We start from the raw sequence: 14,757 nt of genomic DNA, 5'->3' as shown, positions 1-14,757 counted from the left end.
CGACCAACCATGGTTCAAGTCCTGGACCTGGCAGCTTGCTTTTTTCCTTTCCCTCTCTGTGTCTCTGGTCAGCATATGTGCTCTATAATAATTTTTAAAATAATAATAATCAGGGCCTCCAGGTACCGTGGTGGTTAAGAGTGCTGGACTCCCACATGCCCAACAGTGGTTCAAGTCCTGGACCTATCAGCTTACTTTATCTCTCTCTCTCTCCCTCTCTCTCTCTCCAACACCCTCTCTCTTTCTCCCCCTCTCTCCCCCTCTCTGATCAAATTAAAATAAATTAAGTTAAATAAAATAATTATCTTAATAACAATAAATGAAATTAAATAAGTAATTCAGAAAAGTAAATAAAATAAAATGCAGCCGTAAGCAATCGATACTCCAACAGGAGAGAATGAAAAATAACTGTAACTGAAAAGATCAAAAGGTCAAAAAGAAAAATGGACCTGCTCCCTGGTGCACAGGTAACGCACTGCTCAGGGGAATTGGTGGCTGGGGCTCGATCCTTGGTCTGGGTGGGCTGAAGCAGGTGGGTACATGCAGAAGTGCCTGGGGCCAGCAGGCCAGCAGACTGGAGCAGGGGGCCACAGCACGGCCAGACCCTGGGTGCTCACGTGTCTCCTCTCTCCCTTTCACTTTATGTGCACATGAACATGCTCTATCATGTTCATCGTTTCAGTGTTTAATAAATAAATAAAAAGACGGAAAGCTCAGATCTACTACAGAAGATAAAGAAAGTCTTCCTTGCCTTTGAACAAGGTGTGGGCTTTGGCGTCAGACAGATCCCAATTAAATGTCCTCCCACCTCTTACAGATAATGTGACAGTAAAGGGTTAAGTTCTCTGCCCCTCAGTGTCCTCACCAGTGAAATGGAGCTGATAAGAACTGACCGTGACCTTGAAGTAACAGATGTAGTGAGCATGGTAGCTGGGACATATGACCCACATTTAGTATTGGTTTCTTCCTTTCCTGTCCTGTAAGAGTGGCTGGTTGGCCAACCCCAGTTCAAATCTGGTCCCAGCAGCTTGAAAAACACACTGGGTACATGTGTGTGCATGCCGAGAGTCCTTATGGGAGAGAGAGACCGAGGAAAGGGAATCGCAGCACGACCACACGCCCGTGAGGGGTCTCACTCTCACTTTCTCTCTTGCCTTCTGGCAATAAAAAGAGAGAGTGAGATTGGTATTGCAGGAATGAGCTCTAAATAAGAGGAATCCATATTTATCAGCTAGGCCTGAATCCATTTATTCATTCACATTCTGGATTCATTCATGGATCCAGAGTCTGTGGCGTGCAGACATTGGAAGTACCCGTGGAAACCAACTGTTTGAGATTCCAGCCCTCATGGAGCTCACGTTCTAATGCAGGAGATAAACTGATAGATAATGGGGAAAGAAAATGTGTTCAGGAAAAACATGGCCACACCATCCTTTAATAAATGTGGGAGCGTTCCAGTGCTGTGCCATCCCCATGCAAATCATCAGTTACTCAGTAGCCGTCGTTATCCTGGGGGTACCAACGGAATTTCCCTAATGCAAGGCCAGGTCAGGTGGGCTCTGCACACATGTTCCCTAGTCGTTCATGTAACTCTATGTCCCTCTGTCAGGCAGAAATGAGCAACCTCAAAAGCCAGGAGAGACTTGATGGGACCCCTAGGTGCCTGCGGGGACAGGGGGGTCTCACCTGAGGAAGTCTTTTGAGTACTGTCCCTAAGTTGCTCTGTGAAATAGTGTCAGGCAGTCCCTAGTTTAGTGAGAGTACAGCTAGCCAAGACAGCAAGACAGCCGGGTTCCTGCTGTGCCAGGCACTGAATTGAACACTTACAGGCATTGTCTCAATAAGTTCTCACTCCTGCTTCCTCGAGGTAGCTGCTCTTACTAGGCACCAAGACAAGAGGTTAAGTCACCTGGCAATAAGTGGAGAATGAGGATTTGAGCCCACGTAGTCTGATCCAGTGCCCTCTCTCTTTCAACTGCTAAATTCAGCTTTCTCATCTGTAAAGTGAGGATGCCATTGGGAAGACTGGTGATGGTTAAGTGAGTCTTTTTTTTTTTTTTTTTTTTTTTTTTGAGGGGGTTTTTTTGCACTTGCCAGAAAGACAGAAACAGAGAGACAGAAAGCAAGAAATCACCCCCGCAGGGGGGATGGCCACGCCGCAATGCCTTCCTTTCTCCTCTCGGGATCTTGGGCATGCACGTACACGCATCCAGCATGAGTTTAAGCCACCAGGTTCAGGACTCAGACTGTGGTCGACTATATGGGAGTCCAGCAACATAGCCATTATGCTAACTGCTGGTCCCCCTTCTTTTTTTGTTCTTAAGAGAAGTTTTTGCTATAAGGCACATGTGCTCACCAGAGGCAGAGAGACAGAAAACAAGAAATCACTCCCCAGGGGATGGCCACGCCACAATCCCTTCTCCTCCAGTGTCCTCTTGGGATCTTGGGCACACACACACACACATGCCCCCGCCATGAGTTTTAAGCCACCATATCTGGAACTTGACCCACCGTTGACTACATGGGAGTCCAGCAAAATAACCATGTGTCATCTACTGGTCCCTGGTTCTTTTCTTTATGTTTTTTACCATCTACGTGTAATTTTACTTTTAAAAAATGTTTTAAAGGGGCTCCCAGGAGGCATGGTCATGAACTGCAGCTTGAGTCCCAGACCTGGTGGCGTGCTTTCTCACGTTCCCTCTCTCTCTAGTCAAATTTTAAATAATAACAATAAAGTTGAATAAAATAATTCTTTTTAAAAAATCGTTTCAGATAAGGGCCAGCAGGTTGGTGTGGTGGTTAAGGTGCTGGATCCCATATGGCTAACTCCACAGTTTAAATCCCTGGCCCAGTGACTTGAAACTTGCCGGGTACGTGTGCATGCATGCCCAAAATCCCAAGAGAAGACTAGAGGAGAAGGTTTTGCGGCACAACCATCCCCCCCCTGGGGGGTGCTATCTCACCTTCTCTCTATCTGTCTCTGTCTTATTCCAGCAAACACATGTGCCCTATGGCAAAAACCTGAAGAAAATAAATATTTTAAATATGAGGAAAGCCATGACGTATTTTTCTGTTTTTCTATGCAAAATGCATCATGACCTTCCTGACCACCCAATAGTAGAACCACAAGATGCACCTCTCAAAATGAATAGCATGCACTTGGTGGTCACCCTCTTTTCTAGTAGGGGAAGAGGAATGGGAGTTGGAGCTAGTGCTCAACTACAATGGCCATGAACGTGAGGAAGGGCTCTGTCTCAACCTAGAGCCTTTCTCCAGGAGGGCCCCTCTCCAAGGTCCTGAACTCCAAAGTGGCCTTCGTGCCCAGAGGTTCATACTGGCTCAGCCTTAACCCTGCCCTCTGCTCTTTCCTCCTCTTTCCGCAGGTTCACCCAGAACCTCTCGGTCTTCAGGAGAGACGTGGCCGAGGCCCTCCGCAGTGACAGCAGTGCCGAGCTGTGCCGTCTGGACATGATGAGCTGACCCACCGGCCCGACCCTGTGCCGAGCAGCCTTCGCCAGGAGACTCTTGGAGTTCTGGGTCCCAGGACAGTGATGTCGACTAGCCCAGGGGAATCTATTTTTCAAAACAAACAAGAAAAACCCTACCTTTTTATAAGTCTGGCTTATTATAAGAATTTATAATAGTGCACAGTGTAAATTCAGTCTTTGCTCTGAAAAAGCAGAAGATGTGTTTTCAGTCTTTCTATCAGATATCATTATCTTTGTTCTCCTAATGCTCTGAAAGGGTGTAGAAATGATATTTAACCAAAGAATATAATAAACCAGGTTTGCGCCTAAGTGTGTACTAGTTAATGACTCTGCAGTTGAGGCTGTCAGTTCGTTGGAGATGCAGCCTGCTCCGTGGATCCTGGATGGAGACAAATGCTGCTGGGACTGGAAATTAGTAGTTTTTTATGAGTCTGGAGAAGCAGCATTAGGCACTGTGGGCTGTGGGTATTTAGGGGAGCCCGGGAGTGCTACAGAGCATCCCCAGGACCACACACAGGCCTCTCTGCAGCAGCAGCATCTGATCAAGTTGAGAGACAGTAACACAATTAAATGACTTACAAACAACATTTGCTCTTCACTGGCATGAATCTGAAGTGGCTCGTCTAGAAGAATTAAGCTGTGCAGTTACTGCCTGCAGAGAGGTTTCTTCAGTCACGCAGCCCGTGAGACATTCCAGGTGCTGCCAGCACCCAGTCCTTCTGCTTCCCTTTCATTTTTTAAAAGAAGCCAAAGGTAACTAATTAAAATCTAATATTTGGGCCAACAGGTGGCAGAGAGGTTAAGGTGGCTGGATCCCTTAGCCCTTAACCCAGCCGACTTAGCAGTTCATCTCCTGGACCTGTTGGCTTGAAAAACACACCAGGCTGGGGCCAGCAGTTAGTGTAATGGCTATGTTGCTGGACTCCCACGTAGTCGACCACGGCTCGAGTCCCGGACCTGGTGGCTTAAACTCACGCAGGGCGCATGTGCATGCATGCCCAGGAGCCGGAGAGGAGAATGGAGGAGAAGGGATTGCGGCGTGACCATCCCCCCTGAGGGGTGATTTCTCGCTTTCTGTCTCTCTGTCTGTCTGTCTGGCGAGAGCACGCGCCCTATAGCAAAAACCTCTCCAAAAAAAAAAGAAAAACACGTCAGGCTCACGCGTGTGTGTGCCCCAAATTCTGAGGGAATGGAAGAGAAGGGATTGTGGTGTGGCCTCCCGGAGAGGGGGGAGTTCCCTCACTTCCCCTCTCCTTATCCCTTTCTCTGTCTCTCTCCAGCAAGCACACACGCCCTATAGCAAGCTAAAAAAAAAGAAAGAAAGAAAGAGAGAGAGAGAAAGAAAGAAAGAGAAAGAAAGAAAGAAAGAAGGAAAGAAAGAAAGAAAGAAAGAAAGAAAGGAAGGAAGGAAGGAAGGAAGGAAGGAAGGAAGGAAGGAAGGGTAGTATTTGAAGCATCTGTGTCTTCTTAGGCCACCCAAAACAGCTGTAGGTGCTAACGTTCTGGTTTCTGGAGTTGAAGTAGGAGGAACAGTTCACAAGAACTCCTGTACTGTGGGACTGTGACCCGGCCAGACCCGGAACACGAAGAGGCCCCCACGGTGTATGGTGTGCTGCCGCGAGGCTGTTAATTTGAGCTTGCCCCTGTCGAATCATTTCTGTCTCACTGCTCTGTCTTCATGTCCAGGCGTACAGGAAATACTGTACCCTTTACCTCTGCTATGACACGAAAGACCAGCCTCACTGTTGAACAGGAAGTAAATCCGTGGGTATCATAACGTCACTCCTCAGACTAACGTTCCCGGGATAGTCGAGGTTCTGCAACAGACTCGTCCTGTGAAAGCGGAGTCAGCCACGTTTCATGTTGGTCTTTCGTGTATGAGGAAAATTAGGGACTTTCTAGTAGGTAGTGGATAAATAAGTCTTGGTCTTTTACTATATTTCATAGAGATGCAAAATACAATTTTCCCTGAGAAGGCAAATGTTGAACTCTGTAAAACATCAGCTATTCAGAGAAATTTGACAAGAATCTGTTTCTCGGGGGGGCCTTTAACTGCACACTCATCCCACAGAACTGTATCAAGAAAGGCCTGCCGCATTCTGGACTGTTTTCTTTATGATGCACAGGGTCTCCAAGCGCCGAATTACTTGGACTAAAATGCTCACAAGAAAATGACAGCATGCAGTCAGTCGCCTCTCTTTGCCTCGCTACCCAAGGTCACCTGGAGGTTTTACAACGGCCAGCAGGGGAAGGCTTCCAGCCTTGGAGAGCTGCTCTGAGAGCGGGCACACCTGAGCAGGGCATCAGCAGGGCCTGCTGGTGGTGCCGGGCTCACGGAGCACACTGCGAGGCAGCGGCCGAAGCTGGAGAGAGGACTGGGCAAACATTCCCGGAGCACCGCCAGGCCCTGTACACCCGTTGTCCCCTTACCCTTCAGCGCCCTATGAAGGCAGGCGGCACTCTTCCCACTTTGCGGATGAGGACACTGAGGCCCAGGTGTGGGCGATGGCTTACGCAGGTCACTCAGGCAGCACCGGACCCAGCTCTGTCTCGCTGCAAAAGAATTCCTGGCCTCCTCCAGGGAAGACCCGTATTTCAGAATGGCGAGTGGAAGCCAGTTACTGTCAGGCCCACTTCCATCCTTTTCTCAGAGCTCTATTGTTACATAGCACGTTTCCCCAAAACAGCAGCTTGAAACAGCTTTTGTGATTTCACAGCTGCTGCGAGTCAGGGAGCTGTAGCTGCCTTGGGGTCTCACAGGCTCCAGCCAGGGCTGTTGGCCGGAGCCAGGGTCATCGCACGCCTGACATGGGCAGGAGCCAGGGAAACTGGGAGGCGGTTTTTCATGGGCTGCGGCCTTGCTTCCTGGCAGAGTGGGCAGCTCCCAACGTGGCCTCTGCTTCATCAGAGAAGAGCCAGAGGGAGCGCTCTGCAGCACCTCGTGGTGGGCACTGTCGCTGTGTTCTCTACTGGAAGTCCGTCATGGTCCATCCACCATGGCAGGGACCTTGAGGAGCCAAGCTTGCAGCTGTCGCCTGCTCTGTCTTACAGGCCTTTGCTAGAGAGCTTGCGTTTGGGCCCTGACACTGAAAGGAGTCCTGAGTTTCCCAAAAGGGCCAAGTTCCATTCCAAGCCCTTCCTGAAGGGAGGCAGAGTGAACGAAGGTGCAGGACATGTAAGGGTCACTCACTGCACCATCCCACGGGGCTTGGAAACCTGATTTGGAATGGTGTCCCCTCCCCACAGAGCCCACTGGAGCCACCTGGTGAGGGACAGTGGGAAGAGACTCGGAACCCCCTTGTGGGGACATTCTATCCTGAGGAGAAAGCAAGCATACAGGGACACTGCCAAGCCTGTGCAGCTACACGAGGGTCAGCTCGGGCCGGTGCAGGGCCTGAGCAGATCCCAGTGACGCACGCTCGGCAATGGGAAACAGGTGCCGCCACCTCGCAGCGTATGCCGGAGTGGGGGGGCTGCAGGGGTCTGCACCTCGCCCTGCCCTTCCCCTGGGAGTCTCAGACCCTGGATGGCTCCTGCAGTGTGGGGCCCCAGCCAGCTATATCAACTGCTGCTCAAGTAAGAAGCAGCCTGAGGGTGTCTCGACCTCACACTGCGCTCAGACCCTGACTGCGAGGAGGAACCGACTGTGTTCCAGACACGCTGCTTTCCCGTGCTGTCCCATCAGGTTTCTCTAGGAGGGGACAAAGGAGCAAGCGCAATGATCTCAACAGCCCAGAGAAGCACTGGGGCCTCGGGACACCCTGCTGACCCTGACAACCCAGAAGTACCGTCGGGGCTCTTTCCAGATGTGAACCTGGTCCGGCTGCTAGCCAAGATCAGCTGCCACATTAGCTCACTCCAGAAGAGAGCTGAGCTTAGGGCGGAGCAACAGGACAGGGTTGGTGGGAGGTACTGGGGAGGTTGAAAGATCGGGGCGTGTGGGACCCATATCTACGAGATGGGGGCCAGTTCGGCAGGTTTGGGGATGCAGCATTTGGGAGAGCTCGGCTCTGTGGTGAGGAAGGAAAGGAGTACCTAAGGGCAGGAGAGTAGAAAGGCAGAATGTCAAAGTTTCAAGACAAGCATAAAATATTTACAATGGGGGCCAGCAGGTGGCATGGCAGTTAAGGCACTAGACTCCTACATGGCCGACTGCAATTCGGATCCTGGACCTGGGGGCTTGCTTTCTCACTTTCCTTCTCTTGCTCTCCTCTCCCTCTCGCTTTCTCTCTTTCTGTTTCTCTTTGATCAAATTTTTAAAAATATAATAAATTATGTTTTAATTAAAACTGCTGTCATGTATTGACTACTTCCTAAGTGTTGCAAATTACTCATTTAATGCTTCCCAGTGAAAATGTCAAATATTATTACCCCCATTTTAGAGATGAGAAAACTGAAATGAAAAGACTGACCCAAGGCCACATAGTTAGAAGGCAGACAGCCGGGATTCAAAGGTCTGCCTGACTCCAAAACTCACATTTCCTTTCTGCTGTAATCCCCAGGGGCTAGGTACTTCCCACGGGACTTGGCAACACCTGGGTGGAAGAGTGAGCCAGGAGCCCCTGGGGGCCCCCAGATGGGGTTAGGCGCTCCCCGAAGATGGCAGGCCCGGTACTGGGCCCCGGGGAGTATTGTGTCTGTGGGTTCCGCCACCGATCCGCCCTCCCCCCTGAACTTTATAAAATCATTCTTGAGACTTCTTAATGTTTTATTGAGGTGCAAGTTTACGATGACAGCAAACCTTTCAAACTACAGCAAGAGTAACCTGCCTCCTTGGCATATTAAAAAATAATGTTAGTGTCGGTTTTTACGTCCCATAGTTTGGATTGCTGATAAGAGCGCTTCCTTGACAAGATTCTTTTTGAGGTTTACAGAAAGCGTAATAAAATATGTAAGTTACATTTCCACAAACAAAAGCTATAACATAAGTTATTTATAAGTGTGAGATACAAACAGTATCACGATAAATAAACCATAAAGGGTACCTGCAACATCTATCTTAATGTGATTTGCCCAACAGAAGTGTTGAAACGAAGTCAAGTTTAGTAGTGAAGTCAGGCAGGCAGGGAGCAGGTCGGAGAGCGGGTGGGGGAAGTGGATGGGGAGGAGACAGGGCATGAGGTGGGTCGGGGTGGCAGGGAAGGCGGCCAAGTGTAGGGGCCACGTATCTGCCTGCCCCCCAGCCTGAGCTTGCTGCTCTCTGTACACTGCCCTGGTGTCCCCCACCTCCCACCCCACCCCTGCCCTGCCGGCTAACCCCCTGCTCCAGCCCCACCCTGTGGCCAGCTTTCTCCCACTGCCGCCAGCCTCCCCGCCAAGCTGGGCCCTCTCAGGGCCAGGGCCTGGGGCTGACCCTCCAGGATCCTGGAAGCCGCTCACTTGTTCACCTCCCACAGACAAATCTGTGAACGGGACAGCGAGCGGGATAAACCGCTGGGCGGTTCCAAGGGCCAGGCCTGTCGGGTGGAAAGCAGCAGCAGAGATGACGTGGGAGAGCTGCTCTGACCTGGTGGTTAAGGGAGTCAGACCTCACATGGCTGTGCGGTTCAAACCCCAGCCCCGGTGGCTGAAAAGCATGGCCGGGAGCATGCGTGTGCAGGCCAAGTCTGGGAAAGAGGGGCTTGCTTCCTCTCCCTCTGTCTCTCTCTGGCAAGCTCATGGACCCTCTGGCAATTTAAGGGGAGAAAAAAAGACTTGGGGTTGGGGCGGTGCTGCTTTCCAGGGCAGAGATGATGGCTGGACTGGGTCTTAAAGGGTGTGAAAGCACCAGCCATGGTGGGGTGGGGGTCCTAATTCTGACCCCTTGGCCCTTGTCTCCTCACCACTCCTTTCTATGTGCTATTCAGGTGAGAACCACACTTTTTTAAAATTTGCCATAGGGTGCATGCACTCACAGGAAAGAGAGAGAGAAAGAGAGAGAGAGAGTTAGAAAGCACCCCCGGGGGGATGGCCTTGCCACAATCCTTTCTCCATTCTCTTCTGGGGATTCGGGCATACACATGTGCCCAGTGTTTTTCAAGCCACTGGGTCAGGGACTTAAATGGTGCAGTCAGCCATGTGGGATCCACAAACTCTTTGTAAGATGGGGTCTCAAGGTTGCACAGATGCATGCTACCATGCCTGGTTTTTAAATTTAAACAGGTCTCACCGTGTTGCCCAGGCCAGCCCCCAGCTGGCAATCCTCCCAAACTAGGGATTACAGGCACACGCCACTGTCCCCAGCCCTCAGCGTGGACCAGAAGTTGAACCTGGACCTCCCAAGTGGTCTCGGCCTGTGGCAGCCATCATCTCAGCCGCCCCTGTCAGCTGGGCCAGGCTAGTGCCACTACCTCGAGTCCGCTCTTCTAGGGAGCCAGGCCCTGGGTCCATGCAGGACCTCAAATCAAATGCCACCAACCCTATCCTGCCCCAGGCCAGCAGGAAGGCAGAAGTGAGCCCACCTTGACTGGCCTCGCCCCTCCTGGGTTCCTTTACCCACAGCTTCCCTTGGGTCCCCTCCCCACTCAGCCCTGCAATTAGACTCTACTCCTTGTTCCCAAAGGATATGAGGTAAAGGAGAAAGACTACAAAGCTAGGCAGTCCTAGGTTCAAATCTCAGCTCCTGCCCTTCCCAGCTGTGTGCCCTTGACAAGGGACTTCACTCCCCTAAGCTAACTGGCCTCCAAGCCTCATGGCCTGCAGGAGGGTCTCAAACAGCACCCAGCCTTGGTGGCCTTTGCCTTCCACCTGGTAGTGGAGTCCTGGCCCTTTCCCACCTCCTGGGGAAAGTTCTTCTCCAAGTCCTCCGTGTGTGTGTGGGGGGGGGAGGAGGCAGCGGGGAAGAGTACAAACCATAGTTCCCCCTCTCGGATGGGGAACTGAGCCACAGAGTTGGGATGTGGTCCAAGAAACCTGGGTAGGAGCTTAGTAAATATCTGGGCAGATGTCTTCACAGCCTTCCATCAGAACTCGAAGGCCCCCACAGACTCCTAACTAGAGCATGAGAATGGAGAATGGTGATGTGGGGTTGCCCCAAATTACGTGCTTGAGTCTTTCTCTACGGAAGCAGACCAGACCCAAATACATACACAAGCTCTGATTTAGCTTCACCCCATTTCACAGACAGGGAAATTGAGTCCCGGGTCACGCAGAAGTCAGTGGCGGAGTGAGCCTGCAGGAACCTGGGCCTCCAGGCACACGGAGCAGGTGGAGAGTGCAGCTTCCTGCCATGGGCGCCCCACCCGCTCACAGAGGACTCCCAGCCTCTGCCAGCTCCTGCCTGCTCCCCCACTTTTCCAGGGGGCAGTGGGGGTTGTGGAGCATCCTGGAAGTCTTGTACCCCCAGGAGTCCTGACCTCACGTCACAGTTCTTAGAATTGGAGTTTCCTAATCTCTCTCCCCCTCAGTGTGTGTGTGTGTGTGTGTGTGTGTGTGTGTGTGTGTCTTGTTCAGTTGATAGCAGGTGAGAAGGGGCAGCAAAAAGCCACCACCTCAGGAACACTACCCACGAAGCTGAGTTTAGCCAAAACAGCGCTCAGAGGAAATTACATGGCCCTGAATGCGTCTATCAAAAAAAAAAAAAAGGAAAATTGACAGAATGAACTGAATTTTCATCTCAGCAAAGAAGTTCATAAAAACCAAGACATCCATGGAAGATACGACATAAAGCAGGATAATTAAAGGCATCTTTTTAAAGACCGAAGTGCCAGGCAAAGCTTTGGCGGGGATGATCCATGGAAGCGCCATGGTACGTCTGCGAGTGAAAAGCAGGAAGTACTGGGCTGGGGTGACAGGAGCATTTCCGAGGAGGGGAGACTCTCCCACCGGGTTGGAACAATAAATCTGAAACTTGGACAAAAATGACAATATTCTGGACACTGGCTCCAGCCCCCAGAATGCATCAGAATCACTGGAGGGAGGGTCGCACAGCTGCTCAGCACTGGCAGGCCTGGGCTAGGGCCCGGGACCTGCATTTCTAACAGACTCCCTGGTGGTCTGCTGCTGGGCAGGGAACACACTTTGAGAACCACTGCCCCAGGCTGTGCCCCTCCCTGCACCACTAGCAGCTCTCTTCTATCTGGACAGCATAAAAGGAGGTCCATGGGGGACCCCAGAGGTGGGGACCCAGGCACTGAGGGGGAGGAAGGAGCCTGTGCTGGGCACGGGGCGCATTCACCGCAGGCTTGCTTCCCCCACCAGGTCTGCACTGCTTTCTACTAGAGCAAAGGAGGTACCAGAGGCTCCGGGAGGCAAACCCAGTCCAAGGCTGCTAAAGGAGCCCTGGGACCAAAGCTGGCTACACTCACCCCTTTGTCGCGTGCCACACACCTGTGCGGTGGGCCCTGTTATCCCAGTTTAACAGCAACTGGAAGAGGTGAGACAGGTCTGGAACCTAGGGCTCTGGAAACCAGAAGGGGAGTGGAGCTGGTGAGGCGGCAACTCCAGCCCACATGGGGGCTCTGAGTCACTTGGACTGGGCCTCAGTTCCCTCATCAGCCAAAAATTCTGGTCAATAACAGCCTTGCTTCTCAGGGTTGTCGTTGGGAACATAAGGGCCCACCCACCTGCAGACACTCAGTTCTCAAGGACAGTGGCTTTGCTCCTGTGGGAAGTTACTATACACGGGGCTTCTCACAGGCCCTTCCAGATGCCACCTCGGTTACTTCTCAAAGCCACCCGTGTAGCTGCTGCCCTTTCTGTTTCACAGAGGAGGAGAAGGAGGTTCTGGGAAGGCCAGTGAGGGACCGCAGCCCCAGGCAGCTGTGACAGAGGCAGAATTAGAAGAAGGGGTCCCCAGGGCCACAGCAATGGCACCACTCCACCCCTGGGGCCTTGGTCTCCAGAGGGAGGAGGGGAGGGCCAGGCCATTCCAGGCATCCTGCACCCCTCACCCTTCACTGCCCTGGGCCTCACCCCACACACAGGTTCAGTGAGGGCCAGCGACTCCCCCAAGGTAACACAGCAGCAGTGACCTAACCTCAGACCCAAGCCTAGAGACCTTGCAAATGCGAGCACTCCGCTTGAGAGCAGAGAGGAAAAGACCTGCCCTGCCGGCTCCTGCCAGTCTGCCCTCTGACTCCGACCCCACGGAGGGACATTCTCAGTATCTCGGAGATACTGAGCCTCCTCTGCAAATAGAATAAAACGACAAACAAAATAAACAAGAATCGAGGCCATAATCCATCACCAATCAGCGGGGAGTGGGTCTGGGAGCGAGCGGCCCAGCGCCTGCTGTGCGCCAGGCCCTCTGCCCTGCGCGCGCTCAGCTCAGCATATCCTTTCCGCTCCGCCGTCCCGCAGTGCACGCGTTATTTCCCATTTTACAAACAAGAAAACCAAAACCTAAAAATGGGAGTCATTTGCTCAAGGTCACTCAGTCAGGGAGGGCCCGACCCGAACGAGAACTCGCTCCTGGCTAACAGCACATCCGAGCTCTCACCACTGCCCGCCACACAGAAAGCACGGGAAGAAGCCGGCTGGGGTGCAGCGCTCAGAGTTTGCACCTAACGGTTTTTAAATTAACGGGGGGTGGGGGACGATGCTGTGTGTCTCCGCAGGCTGGGGTGGGAAGTGATTGCTCCGCCTGCGACCGGTCCACAGAGCCCTTGGGCGGGAGTGGACTCCCTCCAGGGACGCGAGCAGAGCCGGAATGGTCCCAGCGCCCGGACAGGACTGTAGCTGGGAGGGGCTCGCTGCTCGCGGTTCCCAAGGAAATCCCGCTATTTCTACACAGAAACGGCCCTCGTCCTTGCCACTGAAGACCCCGAGGTCCCTAGACCTGCCAAGCGACAGGCTGGTCCCCACGCGCGTCCACAATCCAAGTTACAACGAAATTTGAGGGGCCAGATACCCGCTCCCCACCAGGCGACCCTGGACCCCTAGCCCAACCAGTCCTGGCACGCGTGGGCACCTGCGAGTCACGCCTCGGTCCGCCAGGCCGGAGCCAGGGAGCGTCTCCAAATTGGCCGCGACGCCGCGGCCGAAGCCCAGGCGGAGGCGAATTCTCCCCACGCGGGTCGGTGTCCTTGGGAGCGCGGAACACGCTACGGTGCTCCCTTCACCCTGCGCGCAGCGAGCGCGAAGGTTGCGCTCCAGGGTGCGCCCCTTTCGTTGCTCCCGCGGAGGTAGAGTGTCCAGAGGCTTCCGCGGACTCCGCAGTGTCGTTCCGGGATTGCAATTCCAGTGTAACGGAAAGGATTCATTTGGTTTGATTTTTGCTCAGATGAAAAAAAAATTTTTTGGAAGAAAACGAAAACCCCCTCAGCAAACGATAATTTCTCAAGCAGAGCGCCCTCCCCGCCCCGCGCGGCGGCCAGGAAGCGGCCGGGCTGGGAGGAGCGGGGAGCGTCTGCTAATTGCAGCTTCGTTAGATTTCGGGTTTGGGAGACTGCGGTTCGGGCGCTAATATCCGCCGCCCATTATCCCGGCTAATAAATTTGACCTATTGTTCGTTTGTTAAAATGATGTCACCTTGGAACAGTCCCTAAGCTCCTATTTCCATGAATTAGGCCTTTATTGAAAGCCAGGAGCCAATGAGAGGAGAGAGGCTTGTTGATCGCAGCCAATGGCTGCGGCGGGAGAGGAATTAGCAGCGGAAACTCCAGGTTCGGTTCAAGAAAGATGACACAGAGCCTGTCGGGCCCGCGCACTCTTGGCAAAGTTTCAGTGCGACGAGAGGCGCCGGGCGCTCCATGGCCGCGCCGTAACGGGGACCCAGCCGCCTCCCCGCCCAGCCCAGCCCAGCCCTTCCGCCCGCCCAGGATGGAGGCGCCCGCCAGCGCGCAGACCCCGCACCCGCACGAGCCCATCAGTTTCGGCATCGACCAGATCCTCAACAGCCCGGACCAGGACAGCGCACCCGCCCCGCGGGGCCCCGACGGCGCCAGCTACCTGGGAGGGCCCCCCGGGGGCCGCCCGGGCGCCACATACCCGTCTCTGCCCGCCTCCTTTGCCGGTCTCGGCGCCCCGTTCGAGGACGCCGGATCTTACAGTGTCAACCTGAGCCTAGCACCCGCCGGAGTGATCCGGGTGCCTGCGCACAGGCCGCTCCCCGGGGCCGTGCCGCCGCCTCTGCCCAGCGCGCTGCCCGCTATGCCCTCGGTGCCCACGGTCTCCAGCCTGGGCGGCCTCAATTTCCCCTGGATGGGGAGCAGCCGCCGCTTCGTGAAAGACCGCTTCACAGGTGAGCAGGGTCGGCCAACAGGCTCCAGGCCTCGGCTCTCCAGGGCCAGAGGCGCCGCGCCCTACGCGCTGCACTCGCGAAAACGATTCCAGAGGCTCAAGCGCGGCG

General features: G+C 53.5%; 2 protein-coding genes across 2 annotated transcripts in view; both read left to right on the top strand.

Moving 5' to 3' along the window:
* Positions 1-3,812, top strand: part of RANBP17 (RAN binding protein 17) — a 312,972-nt gene extending 309,160 nt beyond the window's left edge. The window contains exon 28 of the mRNA XM_006148371.2: positions 3,384-3,812. Within this exon, the coding sequence (XP_006148433.1) occupies positions 3,384-3,480 (97 nt within the window). The 3' untranslated portion in view covers positions 3,481-3,812. The remainder of the gene's footprint in view (positions 1-3,383) is intronic.
* Positions 3,813-14,228: 10,416 nt separating this feature from the next.
* TLX3 (T cell leukemia homeobox 3) overlaps positions 14,229-14,757 on the top strand; it is a 2,065-nt gene continuing 1,536 nt past the window's right edge. The window contains exon 1 of the mRNA XM_006148351.2: positions 14,229-14,649. Within this exon, the coding sequence (XP_006148413.1) occupies positions 14,229-14,649 (421 nt within the window). The remainder of the gene's footprint in view (positions 14,650-14,757) is intronic.

The sequence above is a fragment of the Tupaia chinensis genome, unplaced genomic scaffold (genome assembly GCF_000334495.1).
Source record: "Tupaia chinensis unplaced genomic scaffold, TupChi_1.0 Scaffold000234_1, whole genome shotgun sequence".
Classification (NCBI taxonomy): Eukaryota; Metazoa; Chordata; class Mammalia; order Scandentia; family Tupaiidae; genus Tupaia; species Tupaia belangeri.
Note: the sequence above shows the minus strand (reverse complement) of the source record. Positions and strands in the feature narration are given on the sequence as shown.